The following is a 23,279-nucleotide window of genomic DNA, read 5'->3' as shown; positions in this document are numbered from 1 at the left end:
TAACGACAATACAACTGCTGTTGTAGAGACCAGAGGCAGAGTCTCCCCACACACCTCTTCTCTTACCCAAACACAACACAATTCAACCACCTCTTCCTCAAAAAGGAGCTCAGAGTCAGGTATGTACGTGTCTAGTGACCATGGTTACTATTTTGACCAAGCTTAGTCATGTGATTTACAGATAAGTGTAAACCTTAAAGTGAGCAGACAACTGTTTTACTTTGCAATTTGTCCACAAATGTCCTGAATGTCAAAGTCAGGCTTGACCTGGGGTTAAAAGCCAGACCAAATCCATACTGGTAATACAGATTTCTTAGCAACTCACTTCCACTTCAACTCAATGCTTGAAAACCCCACTCTGAGAAACAATGTTAACATTAACAACACCTGAAAAAAGATACATACGGTATGCTGTAAATAAAATAGAGTTTGAAATATTTTGCCTGCAAGTGGACATTTTGACCTAAGGGTGGAGCTACAGGAGAGGCCATAATCAGGAGGGTATGTGGTCTGTGGAACATGGTTCTGCAAAGCATATTTCTAGCCAGTAGTTTCCTCAGAGCAGCCAAATGATTGCATCATCAGCTGATGCCTTTCTGAATTTCACCACCATTCCACCATTAATTTCTAGAAGTTTCTGCCATAAAATATGATATTACAATCATATCAAAAGGGAACTGAATATGCTGAAGAATTGCTAAGTGTGTGGATCTACTCAGTTTGTTATATTTGACTCCAGGTCACACAGACTTGAAGAGGAAAAAACCTTTAACCCCAGAAGATGATGCCAAGAAGAGAAGACCATAACACACACATACACACTCATTTACATAGAGAGCAATGGTAAAGGACATAAATACTGGCGGTACAAAATGTCAATGCAATGAAGAGGTGCATGGCATAATTTTTTTGTTTTTTGTCTAAGCTTTGTACCAGTTGCAATCCCCTAACAACCAGCCAGGGGACATGTCGCCTTACAAACAGTGAGGGGACATGTCCTAGGCCTAGGGAATCTTATAAAGAAATGGCCTACATTGATAGATTGCCAGATTGCAGTCACAAGAGGTTGATATCTTCTTATCGGCTTTGTTAGAAAGACTTAGACTACGGTAGATTGTAGTCAACACATGCACACATAAACGCGTGCCGTGCACACACACACACACACACACACTCACACACACACACACACACACACACACACACACACACACACACACACACACACACACACACACACACACACACACACAGTACTTTAGAGCTTCACAACAAAACAAATATTTCTACAGTATGACACCATTTAGAACTAGAAAGGTATGAGTGTATCTGAAACATTAATATTGTTCCAGTGTCAGATGGAAACCTTGTATCTCCATGTTTTCCTTTTGTCATTTTTCTTTGAATAAATCAATGCTATTCATCAAACTTTGTCACACTGGATAAAGCTCCATAAAGAAGCCCCCAGTGAAACGTATTAAAGCTTGTGACTAAGAATCTGGTAACTCCATTAGATCCACAGGAACGATTTTGGACATACAAGGTTTCCACCCAAGAGCAAGGATATGTTACTGTTTTATGTTTATGGAGGACATTATGTTGAGGACATTCAACATAACGAATATTAGTCTGACTGTTTGAAGGATGTTTAAGCAAACAGTGTTAGCATGTGTTATGTTACACAAATTTAAATTGTTGGCCACAGACTTTTGATAAGGGAGGGTCCCGGACATTTCTAAAAGGCCCACTTGTAAGGCCCCATTGTATTATTTTAACATTAGCTTAAAAAAAACAAAAACAACAAACAAGGTACAGTATCATAATATAAAGTGCCATTGGTGCTCAAATACAACACACATTAACCCTTTATTTACAGTTACAAAGAAGATTCCAAGACAAGTACAGTACAAGTACAAGAAAATTGAGCCCACATAACCACCAATCACAATGCAACCTCGGGTTACATGTATTTAGCGATTGAAAGAGCAATTTCTTTTAATGAATCCTCTTTTTTTAATTATTGTCTTTATTCAACTCTTCTATTTCCTATATCATCTTGTCATGTGAAAGCATTGCCTTTGTGTTGAAAATATTAAACAGTAAAAGAATATGATGTTGGTTCGTGTTTGAGATGAGTCAGCCCGTCCAGTTTGTTGGTTTTAGTGTACATCGAGATTCTATTTATTTGTTCACGGCAAAAATGAACTGGACTTATAATTTCATTTGTCAATTGTTTACGGTAATCATTGAAATATGTGGCAGGAGAGATTCCTATTCATAAGCTGTTACGTCTTCCTCAATTCAGATAGATAGATAGATAGATAGATAGATAGATAGATAATTATAGGGTTAATATATTGGCATAGTTGGTTAATATAGCATACAAATCTGTTTAATAACTTTAACCAGCTATTTGAAAATAGCCGAACTACAAGATCACAATGCGTCGATATGCGATGCGTTGTGAGCTTGTACATCGGCTATTTTCAAAAACTCTTGAAGAATTTGTTGAAACATTGAATATTTTTGAATATTTTAACAACACAAATCTTGTATATGGGGTTTCCAGGCACAATATATTTTCAGATGAGGTCCACAACCAAATAGAGGTGAAACCACTGTATTAATAATAATAATCTATAAAAAATATTAATAATCATAAAACATTAGCTCCAGGCATAGCAAGAGACGGTTTACGGATTGCTCCATTAGGCTGAGATGGTATTATAGAGTATATAATATAAGTTCTTAGTGGTCCAACATGCTTTTAGTGGTCCCACATGCTCTTAGTGGTAAGGAGGAGGCTGGTCCATCTGTCTGTGGTCCTGCATGGGCCCATCACGTTCCTCTTGTTCCAAGCTGATGTCCATCCTCTGGAGGATCAGTTTCAACAGCTCAAGCTGTTTCTCCTGTGTACTGGAGATCTCCCGCAATCTGAACATGAAGAGAACAGCACTTTATTCACTCACAAAGTCACAAGTGGAGACTACACAAGGAAGAAAAATAAAACAAATCTCAAACTTATGGACCAGCATATCGTTGCTGTCGGGTGGAAATGGACGGATGGATGCTACACTTCTGGTTGGTTCTGGTAGCAAGTATGTTGTACTTAGACTGTTGGTATAGTGTTAAGTATTAATGTGTTGATAGTGTTAATTGTTAGTAGTGTTAAGAGTGTTGGTACTGGTGGGTATTGTTAATGCTAAGAGTGTTGAGGGTGTTAATATACACCACAGTCCTCACACACAAATGAAGGAGCACCATGTCAGGCACTTCTGTTGCATACTGCAATTAATGTCCAAAGCCATGCAATCAAATTCCACACACAACACTGTACCACCAAGCCACCATATAATTAAAAAATAATACAAGATCACGTTTATCACTTATCATGGTCTCTCATGTTGTAGGCTATTGCTTTTATCCCATGGATTTTGGATACGGGTTGGATATGAAGAGCAGTGGAATGCTTCTTTAGAGACATTAGGCATTCATAGGAGGTAACCATTAATGGGACTGATTATAATTAACAAGGAACTGAATAAGCGGGAGGGGAATACTTATCCCAGTGTTTGTTTTACATTAATAAACAATGAACTGAAGTAACACTTGTATGTCAAATCATCCAACTCTAAGTATAGGTTTCACCTGTACTTCTGTTTCCTGACTTCTCTCTCCAAAGGAAGAACCTCCTGGGAGGTGAATGACAAATTCTGTTTAGTCTCACCGCCCAGGAAAGACTGTTGGAAGAGAGAAACCAACAATGAATTACTTAATGCACAAATACAACAAAATATATATATATGGTAATAGGTGTGTGTGTGTGTGTGTGTGTGTGTGTGTGTGTGTCAGGACTGGTAGCAATTTGACCTCTGTGGTTAATTTAGTTTGAACTAAGTGTGTTTTGTATTGTATGAATTGCCTCTGTCTCTCTCCCTCTCTCTCACACACACACACACACCACCGAGGTGAGTGCTTCCACCAAGTTAGTCAGAGGTCTGAGGGAAGATTTCAGCACCACGGCCAGCGCCGGCCCCTTGGCCAGCTCATTAATGACACCTGGCTCTGACTAACAGGCAGACAGCTGCGCTGAGTTGGTCATGAGTCTTCCTCGGTAGTGACTGGCTCTCCTTGATGGAGGAATGACATCTGCCCGGGCTGTAAACACATTTCCTTCAACGTTTTAGTGACATGATTCAGATACAACTTTGACGTTGTGTTTTCTCCATGTTTGTAGGCAAAGTAGGAACCTAACCTTTTTGGGCTCTTAAGTTAAAGGACCACTACCCCAGAGAAGATGTTTTGTTGAGAGTTTGTTTAATTAATTTCCTCACACCCATCAGTCTTCACAAATACAAACAATACCATCAAACTGCACCTTATCACGACATAATGCAAGCGCGTGACATCATCATCGTACACGGAAGTTACGCGGCAAAAAACTACTTTCTGACCTTGACAGCCCATACATCCAAACAGAAAAGTCCAATCTGATTTGCATTAAACAACGCTAAACAACGTTAAACTCACTTTGCCACTCACTTTATACATGTGCATACCCTCTGTACCGTCACACTGACCCAGGCTTTTATTTTGGTGTGCTGCACCTTATCACAACATAATGCAACAACACAGTCACACTGCACATAACAACGCTACTGTCAGGTTGAAACTTTGAAAAAAGAGCCAGTGTTCCAATGTATCCAACATAGTTATTATTTACTACAAGCTCCTATTAATGCCTTTCATTGGTTCAATATTTATAAAACCCACAGACATACTTAGGCCCAGGCCACACTACTCTGGATCTTTTGCAAAACGGATATTTTCGTCCTCAGTTTTAGAAAAAATCCTTGGCCATACGACAGAGATATCTATGTCCACACACAAACGCAGAAACGCATTGAACACTGGATAAAATCACTGCAGTAGCAGGTTTCAATTGTAGGCTATATTATATTTGATTTTATATTTACACTTATGAGGTGCCAATCATATTTTTAATGAAGGAATAAGTACCGCATTTTAAAAGCCACCTAAATTGTGAGTGGAAGTATATGTTTCTTTCATTGTCTGTCAGCATGTCACACTATGTGCGTAAATCTCCAGATCCCGACTCTCGACTTTTCTCTCCATATAATTTAAAAATGATAGACACTTTACCATTGCTCTGGCGACCTGGCAAGTCCTGCACAGAAATTAATAGCAGAGTCAGACCTATAGAAGTGTCCACAACCAGTTGTGAGCTTGTAGAGTGGCTATATTTTAGGCTAATACAAGTTCACGCGCACATTGTCAGCATGTAGGCACAGTGACATGCAGTCAATGGTGCGCCCTAAACATGAGAGAGATGTGCCATAATGCGCACGCACGATGCGATCCCATTCACACCTCTCTCTCTCTCTCTCTGCACCCTCTCTCTCTCCTCGCATGACCATGATGCAAAATACAGCACGATATAGTGTGCGGCTATGCACACACCACGCATAGACTTGTTGGTGTAGGCTACTGCGCAATGGCATTTAGCCTGGGTCCTTATTGGTAGGTTAATATCCACAGTTTATCTGTAGCGGTCCGCAATTAACCTATTCGCTTCGCACTCGGCACCAATACAAATGAAACTATTTGAATAAAGGTTGTACACATCAGTGAAATTAACCTGGAAAATCCCTAATTGAGAGTGTAGACCTAGCAAGCGCACCACAGCTCATATAGGCTGCATGGCTATACGGGCTTGGGCACTACCCTACCATCTCTCTATATCATTTGATGAAGGCAGGGCTGGACTGGGACAAAAATTCGGCCCGGGCATTTTCGCGTGAATTTGGCCCAGACCGGCCCACCACAACCAGCGCGCAGATAGGCAACATAATATTATGTGGCCCCCCCCCTGCACTGCACCGCCGGGGGGGGTCAGGGGGGGCGCTACCCCAGAATGGCAGCACGCCCGGACCTTTTCTGGTGGCCTGCCGCCTATTGGCCTGCCTGCCTGTCAAAAAAAAAAAAAAAAAAAAAACATTTTTTTTTTTTTTTTTTTTTTTTTTATCATGGCGGCCCCCTACGGTCGCGGCCCACCGGGCAAATGCCCGGTATGCCCGGTGGCCAGTCCAGCCCTGGATGAAGGCATATTAAAAACATGACTTGTACACCCAATGAAAATATAAACTTCACGGAATATATACCACTTCGAATTATAACAATCGGTTGAAGATTATCTGAATATAGCACGAGTAAAATCTCAACCTCTTTGCGCAACGGGCCATTGCGCTGAGGACTGCGCTGACAGTGTTTTTTTTACCTATACTTGTGAGGACCTCTGCTTGACAAGCTGCATGTGGGCGGTGGCGGTGACATCATCGTTTCTCAAAAACTCCGTTTGGCATGACTACACCGCTCCACTGATCCGGATATTTTCGAAAATCTTCACTTATTTATCCGTTTAAAAAAACCTCCGTTTGAGTGGCCGAAAACGCCGTTTGCGTGTGGCTGAAAGGCCCAAACGCACAGAGAAATGTGCGTTTTGCAAAAGACCCATATACGTGTGGCCTGGGCCTTAATCAGTCTCACTTTTCTTAAGGACAAAATTGCTGATCTACAAGATGCAACATGTATTTTTGCTCCTTTTGTGTGAAGTAGGGCATTCATTTACCCAAAAGGCTGTTTCTGCCCGACAGCAATGACAACACAATTCAATCAAGTTGATTGAATTGTGTTGTCATCAACTGCCAAAGACAAAGTATAATAAACTACAAAAATAACCCCAATTTCACTTCTGGGATGAATCAATGCCATATATTGATCTTACGCATGTTTCGCGATGTAGACAACGCCCTGGTAACGTCTGTCCCAACAGCCAGGAACCTTGGTGTTGTCCTGGACAGTCAGCTCTCGTTCAAAACTCACATCACAGCTGTCACTCGATCCTGTAGGTTCACACTCTATAACATACGACGAATTAGACCGTTCCTCACCCAGGAATCATCCCAGCTCCTAATCCAGACAACAGTCCTGTCAAAACTTGACTATTGTAACTCTCTCCTTACTGGCCTACCGGCATGTGCACTGAAGCCTCTCCAACTGATCCAAAATGCTGCAGCTCGCTTGGTCTTCAACCAGCCAAAATTCTCACATGTCTCCCCCCTGCTCCGCTCCCTGCACTGGCTCCCGGTCGCTGCCCGCACAGAATACAAAACTCTGATGTTGGCATTTAAAGCAACCAAAGGTATGGCTCCCCCATATCTTGCCAGCATGATTGAACCCTACAAACCCTCCCGCGCACTCAGATCAGCCAACGCAGGGAAGCTGGAAGTACCCTCACTAAAAACGCCGGGACAACGCTCCACACGTCCCAAACTCTTCTCCCTTCTGGCCCCAAAACGGTGGAATGCACTTCCCGTTGCAATCAGAACTGCAGCATCACTCCCGATCTTCCGCCGTAGTCTGAAAACCCACCTTTTCAGACTCCATCATGGCCCATAGCACTTACCCTACCCCCCTTAGACAGCACTTCTTAGACTTATATAGCATTTGAAACAGACTTATAGCATGTCATGTAGACAGCACAATAAGTGCATTGTATGTAGTCATAGCACTTCATAGTATATATGTACAGCATAGTATAGCATATATGTATAGTTTATATGTATAGTGTCATTATATAGATATGTTCTAGTTATAGTTTATATGTATAGTGTCATTATATAGATATGTTCTAGTCACGCTCTTAGCTTACGCATGTTTCGCGATAAATGCATTTTACATATGTGATGTATTCCCATGCTTTTTGTTCTTGCTTAATGTAACTCGCTCTGGATTAAGAGCGTCTACTAAATGCCTAAATTGTAAATGCCTAAATTGTTAAGTAAAGTTGAAATCTTGTGTGGAAGAATATGTAGTGTATTTAAAATGCAGCAACTGTAGTCTGTGTAGCTTATGAACTCCTATGTGGAAATATTTACCCTTTTACATTTGTTGGGGTATTCTGTGATGGCGTCCTGGTCAACTCGCTTCAGTAACCAATACGGAAGCTTTTTCTCCAGATTGGTGTGAAGATCAATCTAAAGAGAGAGAGAGAGAGAGAGAGAGAGAGAGAGAGAGAGAGAGAGAGAGAGAGAGAAGCCATCTGATTACTTTGACATACCGGTAACAAAAATATAGTACCAGAGCAAACAGAGCTGCGGCAGATACATATTCCTTGAAAATATATTGAGGATGACATTTTGAACATTGTAGCATCAATAACAGAGATAAGTAAGAATAACAAGTAGTAAGTAGAAGGTACAGAAAATAGTAGTCCGTATCGGTATTATTGTTGAGTATAAATGAGCCTTAACAAAGATAATTTGTGTTGACTGCAGCAATAGTTATAACGGCATAAAAACGGCATAGCAATGGACTTTTCTTTGATTTTCGCCAGATATAGTATAGTGCACATGTTTTCCCTAATAGGCCCTAAGTCTTGGAAAGCTTAAGAACAAAACACACAGGACACACTTACTAATGATAATAGAAAGTGGAAATGAAAGTAAATAAAAGATCTAAATTAAATATGTTAAACTATAATGACCCTGACCCAGAAAGCATATACCTAATTTCCACCCACCTGCATTGCAATCTGTTTCAGCACAGCATTGTTTTGCACCGCTGCAATATCACCAACGGCCAAACCAATCTGCAAAATACCATTATTTGTGTTACTTTTGAACAGGTTTATCTGTAAATGAGACGTCATACATTTGAAAAATGACTCGTCTTACCAGGAGGTTCATGAGCAGAATTGGCACCAGCAGAATGAACCAAATAAAGATGGTAAAGGTGAGGGTGGCGAAGGGAAGCTTTCTATTAATGAAAGGATCTCGGACATTTTCCCGGTAATTATAGTCCCCCACCATCATCATAAAGGTTTCCATTAACAGGAGCATCACATCCCCCTCAAGGACATCCTGCCAATGATTAGGGTTAACGGATCCATTACAAGTCTTATCATTCTTTCCTGTGAAATTGTTAATGGTGATAAGAGTTAAACAAATACCAGATGTGCCATCACGGCATAGAAGGACAGAGCGAAGGCCAGGATGAGGAAGAAGAAGAGATTAATGATGACGAGCAGAGTTTTGGCGATCTCCCTGAACATCACCACATAGATCCCAATACTTTCAAACCTGCATTAGAATTGATACATACAGTAGAGTATACACATTAAGATTATTAATTACAACAATTCCCTAGACCTAGATACATATTGTTGCTGTCGGCAAAAAACGTGTGTGTGTGTGTGTGTGTGTGTGTGTGTGTGTGTCTGTATGTGTGTCTGTATGGTACAGGTACTGTGTCTGTATGCACACAGACACGGGTACTGTGTCTGTATGCGGGTACTGTGTATCTGTCTGTTGTCAGAGTGCCTGAACACAGTTGTTTTTTCAATTTCCTGAAAAGTAACTGTTTTGGTCTACAAGGTTTTCCACCCAACAATCATGGTAAATGTCTGTATTCAGTACCGTTGTAGGTAGAAGAGGAAATTGATCCAGGATATGAGGACCGCCACTGCGCCAGGTTGCCAGTTCCAGAGTGACTTGCTGTCCATCAGTAGAGGGATGACAAAAGCCAGCGAGCTCAAGGCAGCCGTCCAGTCCAGCAGATTGGTAAAGTCATGGAAATATTCCCCGCGCTCCACACAAAGACAAGAGATAAATACCAACACAAGGTCATAGATTCAGAGTATAAATCCTTCTAAGATTTAAGGCTTAACCAAAAAACAAGATTTACTATTTGTCTTTGATTTTCACTGATTTAGCAGAATGTTCTATTTTTGCACTCTATTTAACTTATTAACAAGGTACCACATTCATTCAGATTCTACAAAGCTTTCTTTTCATGAGAGATAGTCCAGTTACCTGGACTACAATCTGCAACAGCTCCTTGAGCACCACGTACAAATTCATTGCCAACACCAGGAACATACAGATGCTGATCAAGTAAGGTTGCTAGGACAAGGAAGTACACATGGTTATTGTTCGTTATTGTTCACTTGATGAGTCCTACTGTGCATCTCAATACAGAAAAGGAGAAACAAGGCCCACAAATTAATAAAGAATGTATTTTCTCACGTTGTCCATTGAAGTGCATTGAAGGTCCAGGGTGTGATCTTCGGGGCTGCTGGAGTTGCCTTTTAACTGAGGTCTCAGAGTGAGGATGAGGTGGGTGAGAGGCAGCAGACCCAGAGAGTACACTGAGAGGTTCAACAGGTGCACGATTATACCATAGGCTTGCCTGGTGGTGGGATAGAATTATTATATTAGAGTCGTGCTATTGTCTGTAATGAAAATGATGTGTTCTCCAATTGAGTACCACAGACGAAAAACAGTCTAAGTCCAAATTTCAGACTGACCCCTCCACGAAAAGGCCTCGTTGTCCTGAACCCTTATCTATCATTTATATATTATGGATCAATAGTAGGGACTTAGACTGTTATTCGTCTGTGGTACTCAATATTGTTTCCACCTATTGATAAAATGGCAGTTTACTGTAGAAGGCTTTATTAAAGCAAGCTGTAAAGAAATAGGAGCTTTGCATTTTTCCATACTGTTTCACCCACTACAACCTTTTAAAGCTGGGTTTGTTGTGACCACATTAAAATAATAATAATAACCTTGAACTGTAAAATTATCAGAAGAAGCACATTTATGTTTTGTAATATAGTGCTATTAAGTTACTGTATTAGTTTACAAATACGCTTGCCATGCAAGCCTGAACTTTCTAACAACATTTCTCTGTGGCTTGTATCTATTTTATGGGTTTGATTTGATTTGATTAGATTCATTTGATAAATTCGTGATACAATTCACCAAAGTGCATAGTACAGTACAATTATCAGGATAAGTCTGAGGACATAATTCCATCGCGATACAAATAGATAATGAATAATTGGTTAAGCAGCTTCAAATGAGTCTTGGTTTGGCTCTATGGGTCATGAATACATTAGACATTTACAGGTGTATAGGCCTACATTTAAACAGAAAGTGTAGCTGCAAATAGGCATCTAATACTTACCACTTCATCTCCAGATATTTCCTGCACACAGGATGGGTCAACAACTCAACACGGTTGAACTTCACCAAATTCTAAACAACAACAATATCACACTAAATAAACATCATGTACAGTATGCATCTACACTAACATCATGGTTTATCTATCCCTCCTGCCCCCAAACGGTAAATCTTATGGTTGCAGCCGTGCGTGTGCTACATTCATCTCCCCCATTTTGTGTGCGTGCGTGCGTGCGTGCGTGTGTGATATTAATTAATGTTATATTATCATTAAAATCGTAATAATGTGTCAATTATCTGGGGACCCACTTGCAATATCCTAACAGCTCGGCCCACAGGTCGGGAATCGCCGGTTCCGGCTTTATGATTCATACTTACATTCAAAGCAGCAAGAGGCTTGATCTTAAGGGTGTCACTGTCTATTTGTTTCTTCTTCATCATTTTGACAGGTGCCTGAAGCCATCTGAAATCATAACTGATCTGTAAACAAAAGAACAACAGCACTTACCCAACATTTCCTTTTACGTGTGTGCGTGCGTGTGTGTGTGTGTGTGTGTGTGCGTGCGTGCGTGCGTGCGTGCGTGCGTGCGTGCGTGCGTGCGTGCGTGCGTGCGTGGGCCTTTAGAGTATAGCCACACCAGGAGCCCCCCAAGGGCCCCACCAGGGGCCACAGGCACAGCGTTGCTCCAATCCGCACCAAAACACAAGAATCACAAACACTGTTCAGGGGTCTGCCATGACAATAGTCACACCAGGGGCCATGTATTGCCCCCAGGGGCCCCGTTAGGGGGCCCCAGAGGGCCACAGGCACACCATTGCTCCAGAGGGCCACAGGCACACCCTTGCTCCAATCCGCAGGGTTGGCCACATAGCCTTTTTTGTACAAAAGGGACACAGACAGACATATGGGTATGGATACTCTGATGGATAAAACGGGTAAAACGTTATCTTAGTTAAAATACATGCACAAAATCTCTGTACGGCTCGGTTGTACAGTAGCACTGTTCTTTCTTTTTTCTTTTCTTTTTTTTTTGGGCTTTTCTGCCTTTATTGATAGTATCAAGTGAAGATGGACATGCAGAAAAGAGGGAGAGAGAGAAAGGGAGAGACATGCAGCAAAGGTCATCATGAACGGGACTCGAACACGCGACACTCTGTCAGGCCAAGGCCTAGATGCGCCTGGACCACTTGGCCAGCGGGCACCCCAGTAGCACCGTTCTGACCAATATGCCCGTATATGGTCATGAGCATATACAGTATGGGACCGACCAACTTCAATTTGGTCGTGCCCGTTGATGAGGAATTGAAGGCTTGCCGTGCTCTGTGTCAAATCGTTCAGAGAGGCGGTTGACCAGAACCAAAACCGCAAATCTACCCGATGTCATCAATATGATGTCGTAGACATAGACTGGCCTGGACTCAATAGGCCATGCCTGACACGGAAATCCACATTATGGTCATGAAAGGTACACAGACAGACAGATACAGAAATCTCCATATATGGGCATAAAAGGGACACAGACAGACAGACGGGTACAATGGGTACTTACACAATAGTTGGAGCTGGTGATGTCCTCCGTTGATTCTGTTATGCAAGTGTCCAACAGCGTCTACAGACAGCCACAGTACTATGAGAATCAATTTCATTCTAGACAGGCTTCTGATACACAAAATGAGCACTGCTACAAGATACTATTAGAATGCCAGAGGGTTGGGTTGGCATGTAAAAAAGGGGTTGGAAAGAGATGCTCTACCAATTTAACCACATGAACACATCCCTTTAGCCAGGACATCCCAGTAGTATCCCTTTTCTGAGCATGTCATAATTGGTTAATATTCAGCAAATAAATAAATAGCCAGTCTACAAACTCACAGTGTCTTATAATGTGCTGTGAGCTTGTAGAGCTGCTATTCCCATAATGTTTTGGAGATTTCTGAAACAAATTGAAACAAAAGCATCTGCGACCCAAAACGGGTGGCAACGGACAGCGGTATAGATGTTTGGATGACACTGAGCTAATCCGCTTATTGGCCAGGTACAGTATGTTCACAGAGAAGGATGAATTACAATAGACACAGTTATATGTTCAATCAGTATCATGCAAAACATCTGCTCTATAAAACTGACCTTGAATGCCTCGGGTAGAGTCGCAATCATGTCTATACTAACATGGCTCCGGATGGATGATGTCACATTGAATGCACACATAGCTTCCATGCATCTGTATCACATACACAGGCATACAAAAACAATTCAAAAATAAACGGTAAGATAGATTTATGTCTAAAACATGTCAACTTGCCGGTTGTTGAAATATTAAGGGAAAATACAAAGCATTTTAATCTGAACATGACAAATCCTCTGTTGCTCTGTGCCAAAGTGTCTTTGAGCAAACACTGAACCAATGCAAAGTTTAAGATGTGGTCTTCTGTGGCTGACAATCCACTTGAATGACGTCTAGAGCAAGGGTGGCAAAATGAGAAACAGAAAATATTATGGAGGGCCAGGCCAAAAGGTTTAACTCAATTCTGCATAATATTAATTCTATTTCTATATAAAAAAAGCAGTAAATGGCATTGTTTTGACAAGCTGGTAAGAGTATACAGTATATTATTATTATTATAATACCTCTGACTTAATAAATACTTAGTAGTCCATATTTTGTTGAAACCTCCGGCACCTTCGGCATCCACCTTTCTTTTTTTGGCATGAGCGGACATTTTTAAGGGGTTGCAGCAATGAAGTTTTAGTCCACGCATATGGTAAAATTAGAAAGTACGTTTTATTTTCTAATTTCCAAGTAACTGTTCACCCCTGGGCCATATACTGTAATGCCCAGGTCTAGTCTAGAGGGTGGCCTACATGTTTTGGCGGGCAGGCTGGTTCAAGCAAAGAAAGGGTACAACACACTTTTCATACTCTGCTGTCGTCACAATGTCATGAACACACTATGTTCATAACATGGTATGGGGCCTGTTTTTACCTTTCATATGGAACAAGAAGATTGTAGCACTGCTCCTTTAAGGGTAGTGCATAGGGTAGAGGCCTCATGTTGATTTTTAAATGTAGAGGACGTCACGGGGGAAGATTTGGATATAGGGCGCTGAGGGAAGAATTCTCGGCGACTCAGACTCAAAGTCTGAGTGTCTGAACGGACTGAATGGACCATAGGGGATTAGTCCGGGAGGCGACAGGCTTCTTTTGTTTAAAGTGGGAAATTTGGTATATTATCTTTTTTTATTGGCCTAAAATATTGTCTATATAAATACTGTACATTCATGAATCCACTTGCTGACCGGCTGTCAGTATTGAGCATTTTTTATAGGGGTTTCTTGTGACCCTACCATTAACATCCTATGGCAGGCAAAATTGTCAAACTTTCCTTATGCTTTAAGTAGCATGTGACATGTCAAACTAGGGGGTTTTCATGATTCTGAATCCATTCCAAGCATTAGTTTTGCACTAATAGCCGTCGGCCATAGCCGTCATGACAAATGTGATGATGTCAGCACAAATGTGAAGATGTCATTTTGGGCACATTTGGGCAAGTGGCTATGGCCGTGTTTCGCCCAAGGAGTGTATTTTGTGCAAAACTAATGATTGGAACGGATTCAGAATCATGCAAAAGGAAAGTTTGACATTAGGATGTTAATGGTAGGGTCACAAGAAACCCTTATAAAACCCCTATCAAAATTGCTTAATACTGACAGCCGGTCAGCAAGTGGATTCATGAATGTATGTATATAGACAATATTTTAGGCCAATACAAAAGTCTATAGGCTATACCAAATGTCCCACCCGTCCACCTCGGCTGCCGGACTAGATGGGATCACTGTGTTTTAATTTACTTTTCAATGGGGAAACTACTGAGTTATACTCCCGAACTGTGGAGGGCAGCAATGTGCCGAAAAGGCACCCAGTCTGCTGGAAATTCATAAGCAGAAGAAGAAGAAGAAGAAGAAGTTTATTCACCCAGTGAAGGGAGTTCTGCAGATATGCTGGGAATATGGAAGGACCCAGAATAGTAGCTTTGGGTGGGTGGCGAATGAGCTGGCTCAGGCAATGGGTGTGAATGTGGACAAGTACAGTCCAACAGTGGTGATCCCTGAAGTAGCACCATGGGTGTATGCGACACCAAAAGTGGATTTTTATGTATTAGAGGCTAAAAGGAGGGAAAGGGGTGTAGTAGATTTGGTTGGTGTGTTTGACAATTATGTGGAGAGAGAGTATGGTGATCATTAGCTCCTTTCGGAACCCTACGTTAAAGTTTCTGACATTTTGATGACTTTATGTAGGGTTCCTTCTCACCGGATTCAAGCGACATGGGATGCAATCTGATTTCCCCTGACTTACCCCAGTGCTGCGGTGTGGGTGTCACGCTGACATATTCCAAAAGAAGCATATGGACGCTATAGGATACAACGAACCCTCTCACCCCCCCCCCCCGAACGGCACAGAAGCCGTTAAGTATTTTTAATGTTTGTACGACCGTTTTGGCAGCTCTGAAATTCTCTCTTGTTGACATCCCATTGTACCGCCTCCAGCATCTCGGTTGGCTAGCAGCGCCTCCCTACGCGCCTCGTAGGCGCAGCTAGCCAACCGTAGGCGCAGCTAGCCAACCGAGATGTCAACAAGGAGGGACCGAAGAGAGAATTTCAGAGCTGCCAAAGCGGTCGTACAAACATTAAAAATACTTAACGGCTTCTGAGCCGTTCGCGGGGGGGGTCAGATGGTTCGTTGTCTCCTATAGCGTTCATATGCTTCGTTTGGAATATGTCAGCGTGACACCCACACCGCAGCACAGGGCTAAGTCAGGGGAAATCAGATTGCATCCCATGTCGCTTGAATCCGGTGAGACCGGACCCTACGTGGTAGGTCCAAAGGAGCTCAACCCGGGGGGTCCGGAGACGGGCTAGGTGATCATATACAGATCTACACAGATGGATCAGTGGACCCAGAGACGGCTAGAACAGGTACAGCCTTTGTATACCCCCCGGATAAACTGGGGGTATACACAGTAGAAATGTATGCAATACTAATGGCTTTACAGTGGGTGGAGGAGGCAAGACCAGGAAAGGTGGTGGTGTGCTCAGACTCGAGCTCGGTACTAAAAAGCCAGATCAAGGTGCAGAGAAGACCTAATGTATCGAGTGCTTCATGTGCACCATAACCTGACCCAAAAGGGAGTGGGAATACAATTCATGTGGGTACCAGCGCATGTGGGGATTGAGGGAAATGAAACTGTGGATATGTTAGCCAAGGAAGCACTGCTAAGTGAGGAAATAGAGGTGGAGATTTGTATAAGTAAAGCAGAGGCTAAATCAGTGATATGGAAGACGGTGATGGAAGAATGGCAGCAAAGATGGGATGGAGAAGGAAAAGGAAGACATAACAATAGTCAAAGTAAAGTGGGTGGAAGTAGAAAGAACAGTAATGGATGTAGAAGAGAGGAAGTAATAACACGGCTAAAGTTGGGACACTTTGTGCGTTAAATAAAACACTGAAGGTGATGGGCAAACACCCTACAGGCCTATGTGAACACTGCCAGGAGGAGGAGTTGGTGGTGCATGCCATTATGGACTGTAGACGGTACCAGAGAGAAAGAGAGAGTATAGTGGAAGAGCTGAGGGGAGTGGGAGTTGATCACTTTTAATAAGTTAATTGATGCAGCAGAGGATAACACAGGGAGAGGCACGGTGATCAGATTTATTAAAGAAACTGGTTTATGGGATAGACTGTGAGTGAGAAAAGTGAGAGTAACAGAAGGGGGCGGTAATGCAACTATTTGGATGCCAACCGCCATAAACCCCACGAAGAAGAAGAAGAAGAAGTTTCATGTTTGTCCAGAAGCCTAATTTGAGTGTTTGTTGGGGACCTGGAGGCATGAGGTGTGAAGCCTAGTACTTGGTATTAGAAAACCTCAAACAAATGTTGATTCATTTTGATTACATGGGGATATATTTTAATTTGTGACATTTAATATTCTATTTACAGAGTTCGGCAGGTGTGATGTTTTGTGAGGGGGAGCTGGGACACTGCCGCAATCCATAAAGGGTAGGAGAATGGGTTTTTGACATGTAATGAATTTGTATTGAGGGGTAACCAGATATGTGATCTATTGTAGGGCAACTAACCTACAACATTTCACTGTTTTTCCCATGGTGCCATATTGTATTTGAGACTGCATTTTACCAGATTTCTTGTTGGGCCACCCATGTACCTTAGTGGTACTGAGGACAGTAATAGTGCATATTTTGGATTTTGTTTGCTGTGATTACTTTAATTACTTTATTTGCTTTTGGTTTTGCATATTTGTATTGTTTTGATTTATTGGTTTATTTGCGGTGTATGTTCGGAGGACACAGTAGGCACTGAAGCCTTCACCCTATATCACCTGGCACTGCCCTTGGTTGGGCTCAGTCCCACTTTTAGGATCATGATTTTCCAGCTATAATAATCCCTCCTCCCTTTTGTATTTTAACTTGAACATATTTTTCTACATGTTTAATAAACTTGACACTTTTGTTAGATCAACCGCTGAACCCGCACCAAATTGGGGAACCTTCACCTTGTCCATACAGTATATGGTTAATACTATGGTTAAAGTGTTTGGAGGATCCCTCACTCCAATTTGTGAATAAGCAGTCCTACACTGACATGCTTGAAGCCCCCTGAATTTGGGGTTTCAAAACATCCTGTTTTAATCTGTGTAGTTTTGTTATACATAGTATATATTTTGTCAAAAGGGAAAAATCACTGCGACTATGGCACAAAACTATGTTCTGAGCTTGTAGATCGGCTATAGCCGATGCATATATAGGGTTAAAGTTGTTAAACTGTTACATTTTGATGCTATTTTAACTCATTTTCCTCGGGACTCCCTGGAACCCTCTCAAGGACCGCTGGGGAATCCCAGACCCCACTGTGAGAACCACTGAAACTGAATAGAAGCAGTGCAGACCTGTCACTATTCACAACGGTGTCACATGTCTCCTTCTTCCCGTTGAGCACTGCCTCGTGGAGAAAAGAGGAGTCCATCTTGTTGAGTGTCAACTGGGCCCCTCGGTTCAATAGTAAGAGTACGGCTCTAGTGTGCCCTCTTCTAGCACACAGATGCAGAGCGGTGTTCTGAAAAGAAACGATCCACACCAAATGCGTTTTAGTTAGCAGATCTACAAACTCTCATGCGGTCATTGACAGTAATTGACTTTTCATGACTCAGCAGCAATATGTTGTGCAGTGGGACTATTGTGACATCCACTCTGTCATCAGTAACCTTACCTGTGTGCTGAATGCTAATGTCAGACCCATAGCTTAACTATGCTTTCTTTTTTCTAGTTCTGCATCAGGCAGGATGTTTGTATAGGGTGTATAGTACTTTTGACATTGCCCATCTATGTCCATATTCTCCTACTCTACATCTCCCATATTTCATTTTTATTTGAGAAGCTGTATAGCAGGGGTGCCCACACATTTATGACGTGAGATCTACTTTCAAAATGACCAGCTCAAGATCTACCCACTGAAAAAATAAGTGTACCATTGTTGAAAATAGTTTAAATATATAATGTACCTGGGGGGGCTTTGGAATAGGGAGGGGGGAGAAATTATGACAGGCAGTTTCTGCTGTCAAAATATGTCCCCCCCCGTATTTAACTTAAACGCCCAATGCATTCTCAATGGCAATAGCACAAACTTTGCCATGCTACTAGTCCTACATACTTACACCTAGAAACCCCATTCAAACCTATTTAGGTTCATCTTACGGTTTGCCTGAAAAGAAATCTTTGAAATGTTTCACAGTTTTAGAAATATAGTGCTTTCAAATTTGAGAAATTCACAATGGGGCTCAATGGCAGATATTGGCACGTCAAAAAAGCACTTTCACCTAGAAACTCCATTCACACATTTTATAATTCAGCTTACTGTGGAGACACATGCTGGAACTTCTTACTTTGAAATGATTTGTAGTTTCGGAGTTATTTAACTTAAACGCCCAATGCATTCTCAATGGCAATAGCCCGGGTTCGAACTGGCAACCTTGCAGTTACCATCCATCCACTCTACCCCCTGACCACCGCCGGCCTGTTTTGGTTTGGTTTTACTATAGTTTATGACAGAATGGAGAGAGAAAGCTAACAAAGTACATTTGGAATTTGTCACCCATCCTACACACCCTAGTGTATAGTCACTTGCTAACATTGTCAAGATTGTATTGATTCTATATGGGACATTTGGGAGTGACTTTATAACAAAGCTTGCAAATGGATATTCCTGGACACATTAACCGCCTTGTGAAAAGCATGAAAATCATGGTTAACCCCTTCTTCGTCAGTTCTGTCCAGGAGTTCGAGGTCAGAGGTCATCAGAGTGGACATGGTGTTGGTGTAGCCCTCCAATGCTGCATAGTGTAGACTGGTTCTGCCCTGGTAGTCACTGGAAAGCAACAAATGACACCTCTGTTGATGAATGCCAATGAATCACTCATAAGTTAAAGGTTTTTTAACCATTTTTTTTGCCTAGCTGATGCCATTAAAATAAAGGCTTTTTAAACTTCACTGAAACAGAGTGCATTGGTTTTCCTTTGTTCTATTGTTGAACACTCGCCAAGGAGCACCTGTTTGCAGTTATTTTAGATAACCCAAGGCTTCCTCTTTGTATTCAGTGTTCTATTCCTTCCCAAAACATACCTGTGAAACAGTGCACCTCTACGGAGCAGGAGCTCCACCACTTGAACATGGCCACCATGGGATGCCAGGTGCAAAGGTGTCATCCCCCTTTCATCCCCCTCGTTCAGCAGCCGGGTGTCTGTCATGCTGTCCAGCAGTTTCTCACAGGTGTTGATCCTGCCATACCTGACGGAGCACAAAATGTTACACATTGTCATATGATTTTTTTTTATAAAAATGGCTTAATACTGACAGCCGGTCAGCAAGTGGATTCATGAATGCATGTATATAGACAATATTTTAGGCCAATAAAAAAGTCTATAGGCTATACCGAATTTCCCACTCCTACTTTTCAAAGGGGAAACTACTGAGTTATACTCCCGAACTGTGGAGGGCAGCAATGTGCCGAAAAGGCACCCAGTCTGCTGGAAATTCATAAGAAGAAGAAGTCTCATGTTTGTCCAGAAGCCTAATTTGAGTGTTTGTTGGGGACCTGGAGGCATGAGGTGTGCAGCCTAGTACTTGGTATTAGAAAACCTCAAACAAATGTTGATTCATTTTTATTACATGGGGATATATTTTAATTTGTGACATTTAATATTCTATTTACAGAGTTCGGCAGGTGTGATGTTTTGTGAGGGGGAGCTGGGACGCTGCCGCAATCCGTAAAGGGTAGGAGAATGGGTTTTAAGAGGGTTTTTGACATATGTTTGAATTTGTATTGAGGGGTAACCAGATATGTGATCTATTGTAGAGCAACTAACCTACAACATTTCACTGTTTTTCCCATGGTGCCATATTGTATTTGAGACTGCGTTTTACCAATTTTTTTGTTGGGCCATGTACCATAGTGGTGCTGAGCACAAAATGTTACACATTGTCATATGATTTTTTTTTGGTAATATTATTGTCATTGTTTGAACTGACTCAGTCCTCTGATACCTATGTTTGCACTTGTAATTTAACACTAATTTGTTGAATCCTGTTTGCACAGCATGTTTGCACTTTATTCATTTGCACAGCAGAGAAAGGCCAGTCAAGATTTTATTATTGAATGCATTTTTACAGAACATTGAGTAGTCATTTAATGTCCAGCTGGTGGCCACTCTACATAATTACTGAGTTCCACCTGTGGAGAAAGGCAAACAAATGTTGGGTGTTGTCATGATGGAGAGTGTGGCAGTTCAGCCTAGCTGCCACTGAGAATTTAACACACAGGGTTAAAGTTTGAATTATTGTTTATGTTGCAGAGAATGAGATTTGTTTGACTATATATATTGTGTGTTTGTTTGTTTGTTGATTGACTGATTGTTGACTCCATTGTAGGGAGCAACTACCAACTGGGTGTGGTGGGGAACATGCCAACATTGGATTTGTGGGAAATGGGAAATTGAGTACTAATTATATGTTTATATTATGTGGATATTTTTGATGAGTAATAAATGTAATGTCTCTGGACATTCAAATTAACTGGTGTAATTGTGGATTAAATTAAGATTTGGTATCGTCCAGTGGGAGGGGTTTAGCCTATAAGTAGGGAGACCTGCCACTGCCAGATAGAGCAGTCAAAGTAGGACTGTGGAGGTGTGAGACCCAGGCCAATCTTTCCGGTATGAGCGGTATCGGTTGTAAATACTTTTGTTTCATTTTGATCCCTGGATTTGTGTGTTAAAGGTGAATAAAACAACCACCTCATCTCTGCACTAAGGACTCTCTGGCCATATTTTTCAATAATTTTCCAGTGTTTTTACTATTTTCAATCAGTGCCTTCCGGCCTAACATACTACCCAGTACCCACACTAGGCAAAGTGTGACGCATGTCAATATGATTATTTTTTTTAGGTAATATAATATTGTCATTGTTTGAACTGACTCAGTCCTCTGATACCTATGTTTGCATGTGTAATTTAACACTAATTTATTGAATCCTGTTTGCACAGCATGTTTGCACTTTATTAATTTGCACAGCTATATTTTGCGCAGCAGAGAAAGGCCCAGTCATGATTTTATTATCGAATGCATTTTTACAGAACATTGAGTAGTAATTTAATGTCGCCACTCATAATTACTGAGAAAGGCAAACAAATGTTGGGCGTCGTCATGATGGAGTGCAATATATTATTATATATATTCGTGCAATATATTTAAGAGCAAGTGCAATAGGCCTATTATGTGTAATGTTAAGTGGATAATTGAATATTTAACATTTACCTAGTTTCTGTTCTGTCTCCAGTATGATTGGGCTGGACAATATCTGATTAGCAGAGGGGGGTTAAGATGTGCTTTTGTGATTGCAAATTATACTTATGTTGTAGTGTGAAGGCATAATTATATAACTCATGTCCTTGTCATTTGTTATATGTTGAATAAATAAATAAATACACCATTTGGATACTGGCACCTCTGTACTGTTTCTAGCCTGCTAAGACGGTCATTCTCACACTCACTCTGCAGCAAAATGCAGGGCAGATTTCTTCTTTTTGGACTTTTGTTCCAGAGACGCATTGAGACTCAGCATGTTGTTGACAGAGTCCAGAACCCCAAGTCTACAGGCATAGTGGAGGGGGGTGCAGCCCTCATGGTCCTCTGCGTGTAGGAGCTCTTTAACGTTGCTCAGCTACAGAAATAAAACCTCATTCAAAACAGACAGTGAATCATAGAGACATAGGGCAGTATTATGCGTGTCTTAAGTACCAGGTCTTATTACTTAACTTAAGACCTGGAGGCGTGATCAATGCCATTTGGCTATTCTGAGTGGCCAAACAGCATTGACCACGCCTCCAGGTCTTAAGTTAAGTAATAAGACCTGGTACTTAAGACACGCATAATACTGCCCATAGACACATACTTCCCACAGATTACACACACCCAAAGTTAGTTTGACCTATGACCAACGACAAACTACTAATTGGGAGAAATACAACAATGTGCAAAGACAGCAGCAAGATTTGTGAACTGTTGCGACAAAAGAATGCTAGCCAATGGAGTAGCATACTGAAGTAGTATAACCACCATATGATTGAATGTAAAAAAATAAAAAACATGAATCACCTATATTTCTACACTTTTCTTTTTTTTAACCTAAAAACACCACAAACATGACATAAAACATACACTAGGACATAGAGGTAAAGCACCTGCCCACCACCATGGAAACAGATTAGCTCTTTGGTGTTGATATACAGTACTTGTCCATGTTTTATATTGGTTGTCAAAATAGAAATATAGCGTACAGATTGCCTTTAATGCCTCGTAATCAAACATTGCACAGGGCAGATGACAAATAACTTAAATATACTAAGACATTACTGAGATATTTAATAATTTTATACAAAAAATATTTAAAAATAGCGGAAATAGTTGACCTACAAGCCTAAAACGCACCACGAAGTGACACGTTATAAGCTTGTAGATCTGCTATTAACTTTTTTCTTCGTGTACAAGTCTACCTAATTGCACGCACAACAACAGTGGGTGCTGGCCAAAGAAACTATAATAAGAGGTAGAGCCTGCACACTGTCTTCCCGGTAAAGGAATCACTTTATTAAAGATTATGCAACA

The 23,279-nt window shown here is 41.4% G+C and overlaps 1 protein-coding gene across 1 annotated transcript in view; it reads right to left on the bottom strand.

Moving 5' to 3' along the window:
• Window positions 1-1,847: 1,847 nt before the first annotated feature.
• trpa1a (transient receptor potential cation channel, subfamily A, member 1a) overlaps window positions 1,848-23,279 on the bottom strand; it is a gene marked incomplete at its 5' end in the record, with an annotated part of 31,976 nt that continues 10,544 nt past the window's right edge. Inside the window, 17 exons of the mRNA XM_079530364.1 lie at window positions 1,848-2,934; window positions 3,649-3,740; window positions 7,959-8,057; window positions 8,603-8,671; window positions 8,757-8,942; window positions 9,032-9,161; window positions 9,498-9,667; window positions 9,894-9,983; window positions 10,107-10,269; window positions 11,050-11,120; window positions 11,427-11,528; window positions 12,599-12,658; window positions 13,177-13,270; window positions 18,011-18,177; window positions 19,371-19,485; window positions 19,740-19,904; window positions 22,166-22,335. Of these exons, the coding sequence (XP_079386490.1) occupies window positions 2,787-2,934; window positions 3,649-3,740; window positions 7,959-8,057; window positions 8,603-8,671; window positions 8,757-8,942; window positions 9,032-9,161; window positions 9,498-9,667; window positions 9,894-9,983; window positions 10,107-10,269; window positions 11,050-11,120; window positions 11,427-11,528; window positions 12,599-12,658; window positions 13,177-13,270; window positions 18,011-18,177; window positions 19,371-19,485; window positions 19,740-19,904; window positions 22,166-22,335 (2,091 nt within the window). The 3' untranslated portion in view covers window positions 1,848-2,786. The remainder of the gene's footprint in view (window positions 2,935-3,648; window positions 3,741-7,958; window positions 8,058-8,602; window positions 8,672-8,756; window positions 8,943-9,031; window positions 9,162-9,497; window positions 9,668-9,893; window positions 9,984-10,106; window positions 10,270-11,049; window positions 11,121-11,426; window positions 11,529-12,598; window positions 12,659-13,176; window positions 13,271-18,010; window positions 18,178-19,370; window positions 19,486-19,739; window positions 19,905-22,165; window positions 22,336-23,279) is intronic.

This window comes from Electrona antarctica (assembly GCF_951216825.1).
Source record: "Electrona antarctica genome assembly, chromosome: 19".
NCBI lineage: Eukaryota > Metazoa > Chordata > Actinopteri > Myctophiformes > Myctophidae > Electrona > Electrona antarctica.
Note: the sequence above shows the minus strand (reverse complement) of the source record. Positions and strands in the feature narration are given on the sequence as shown.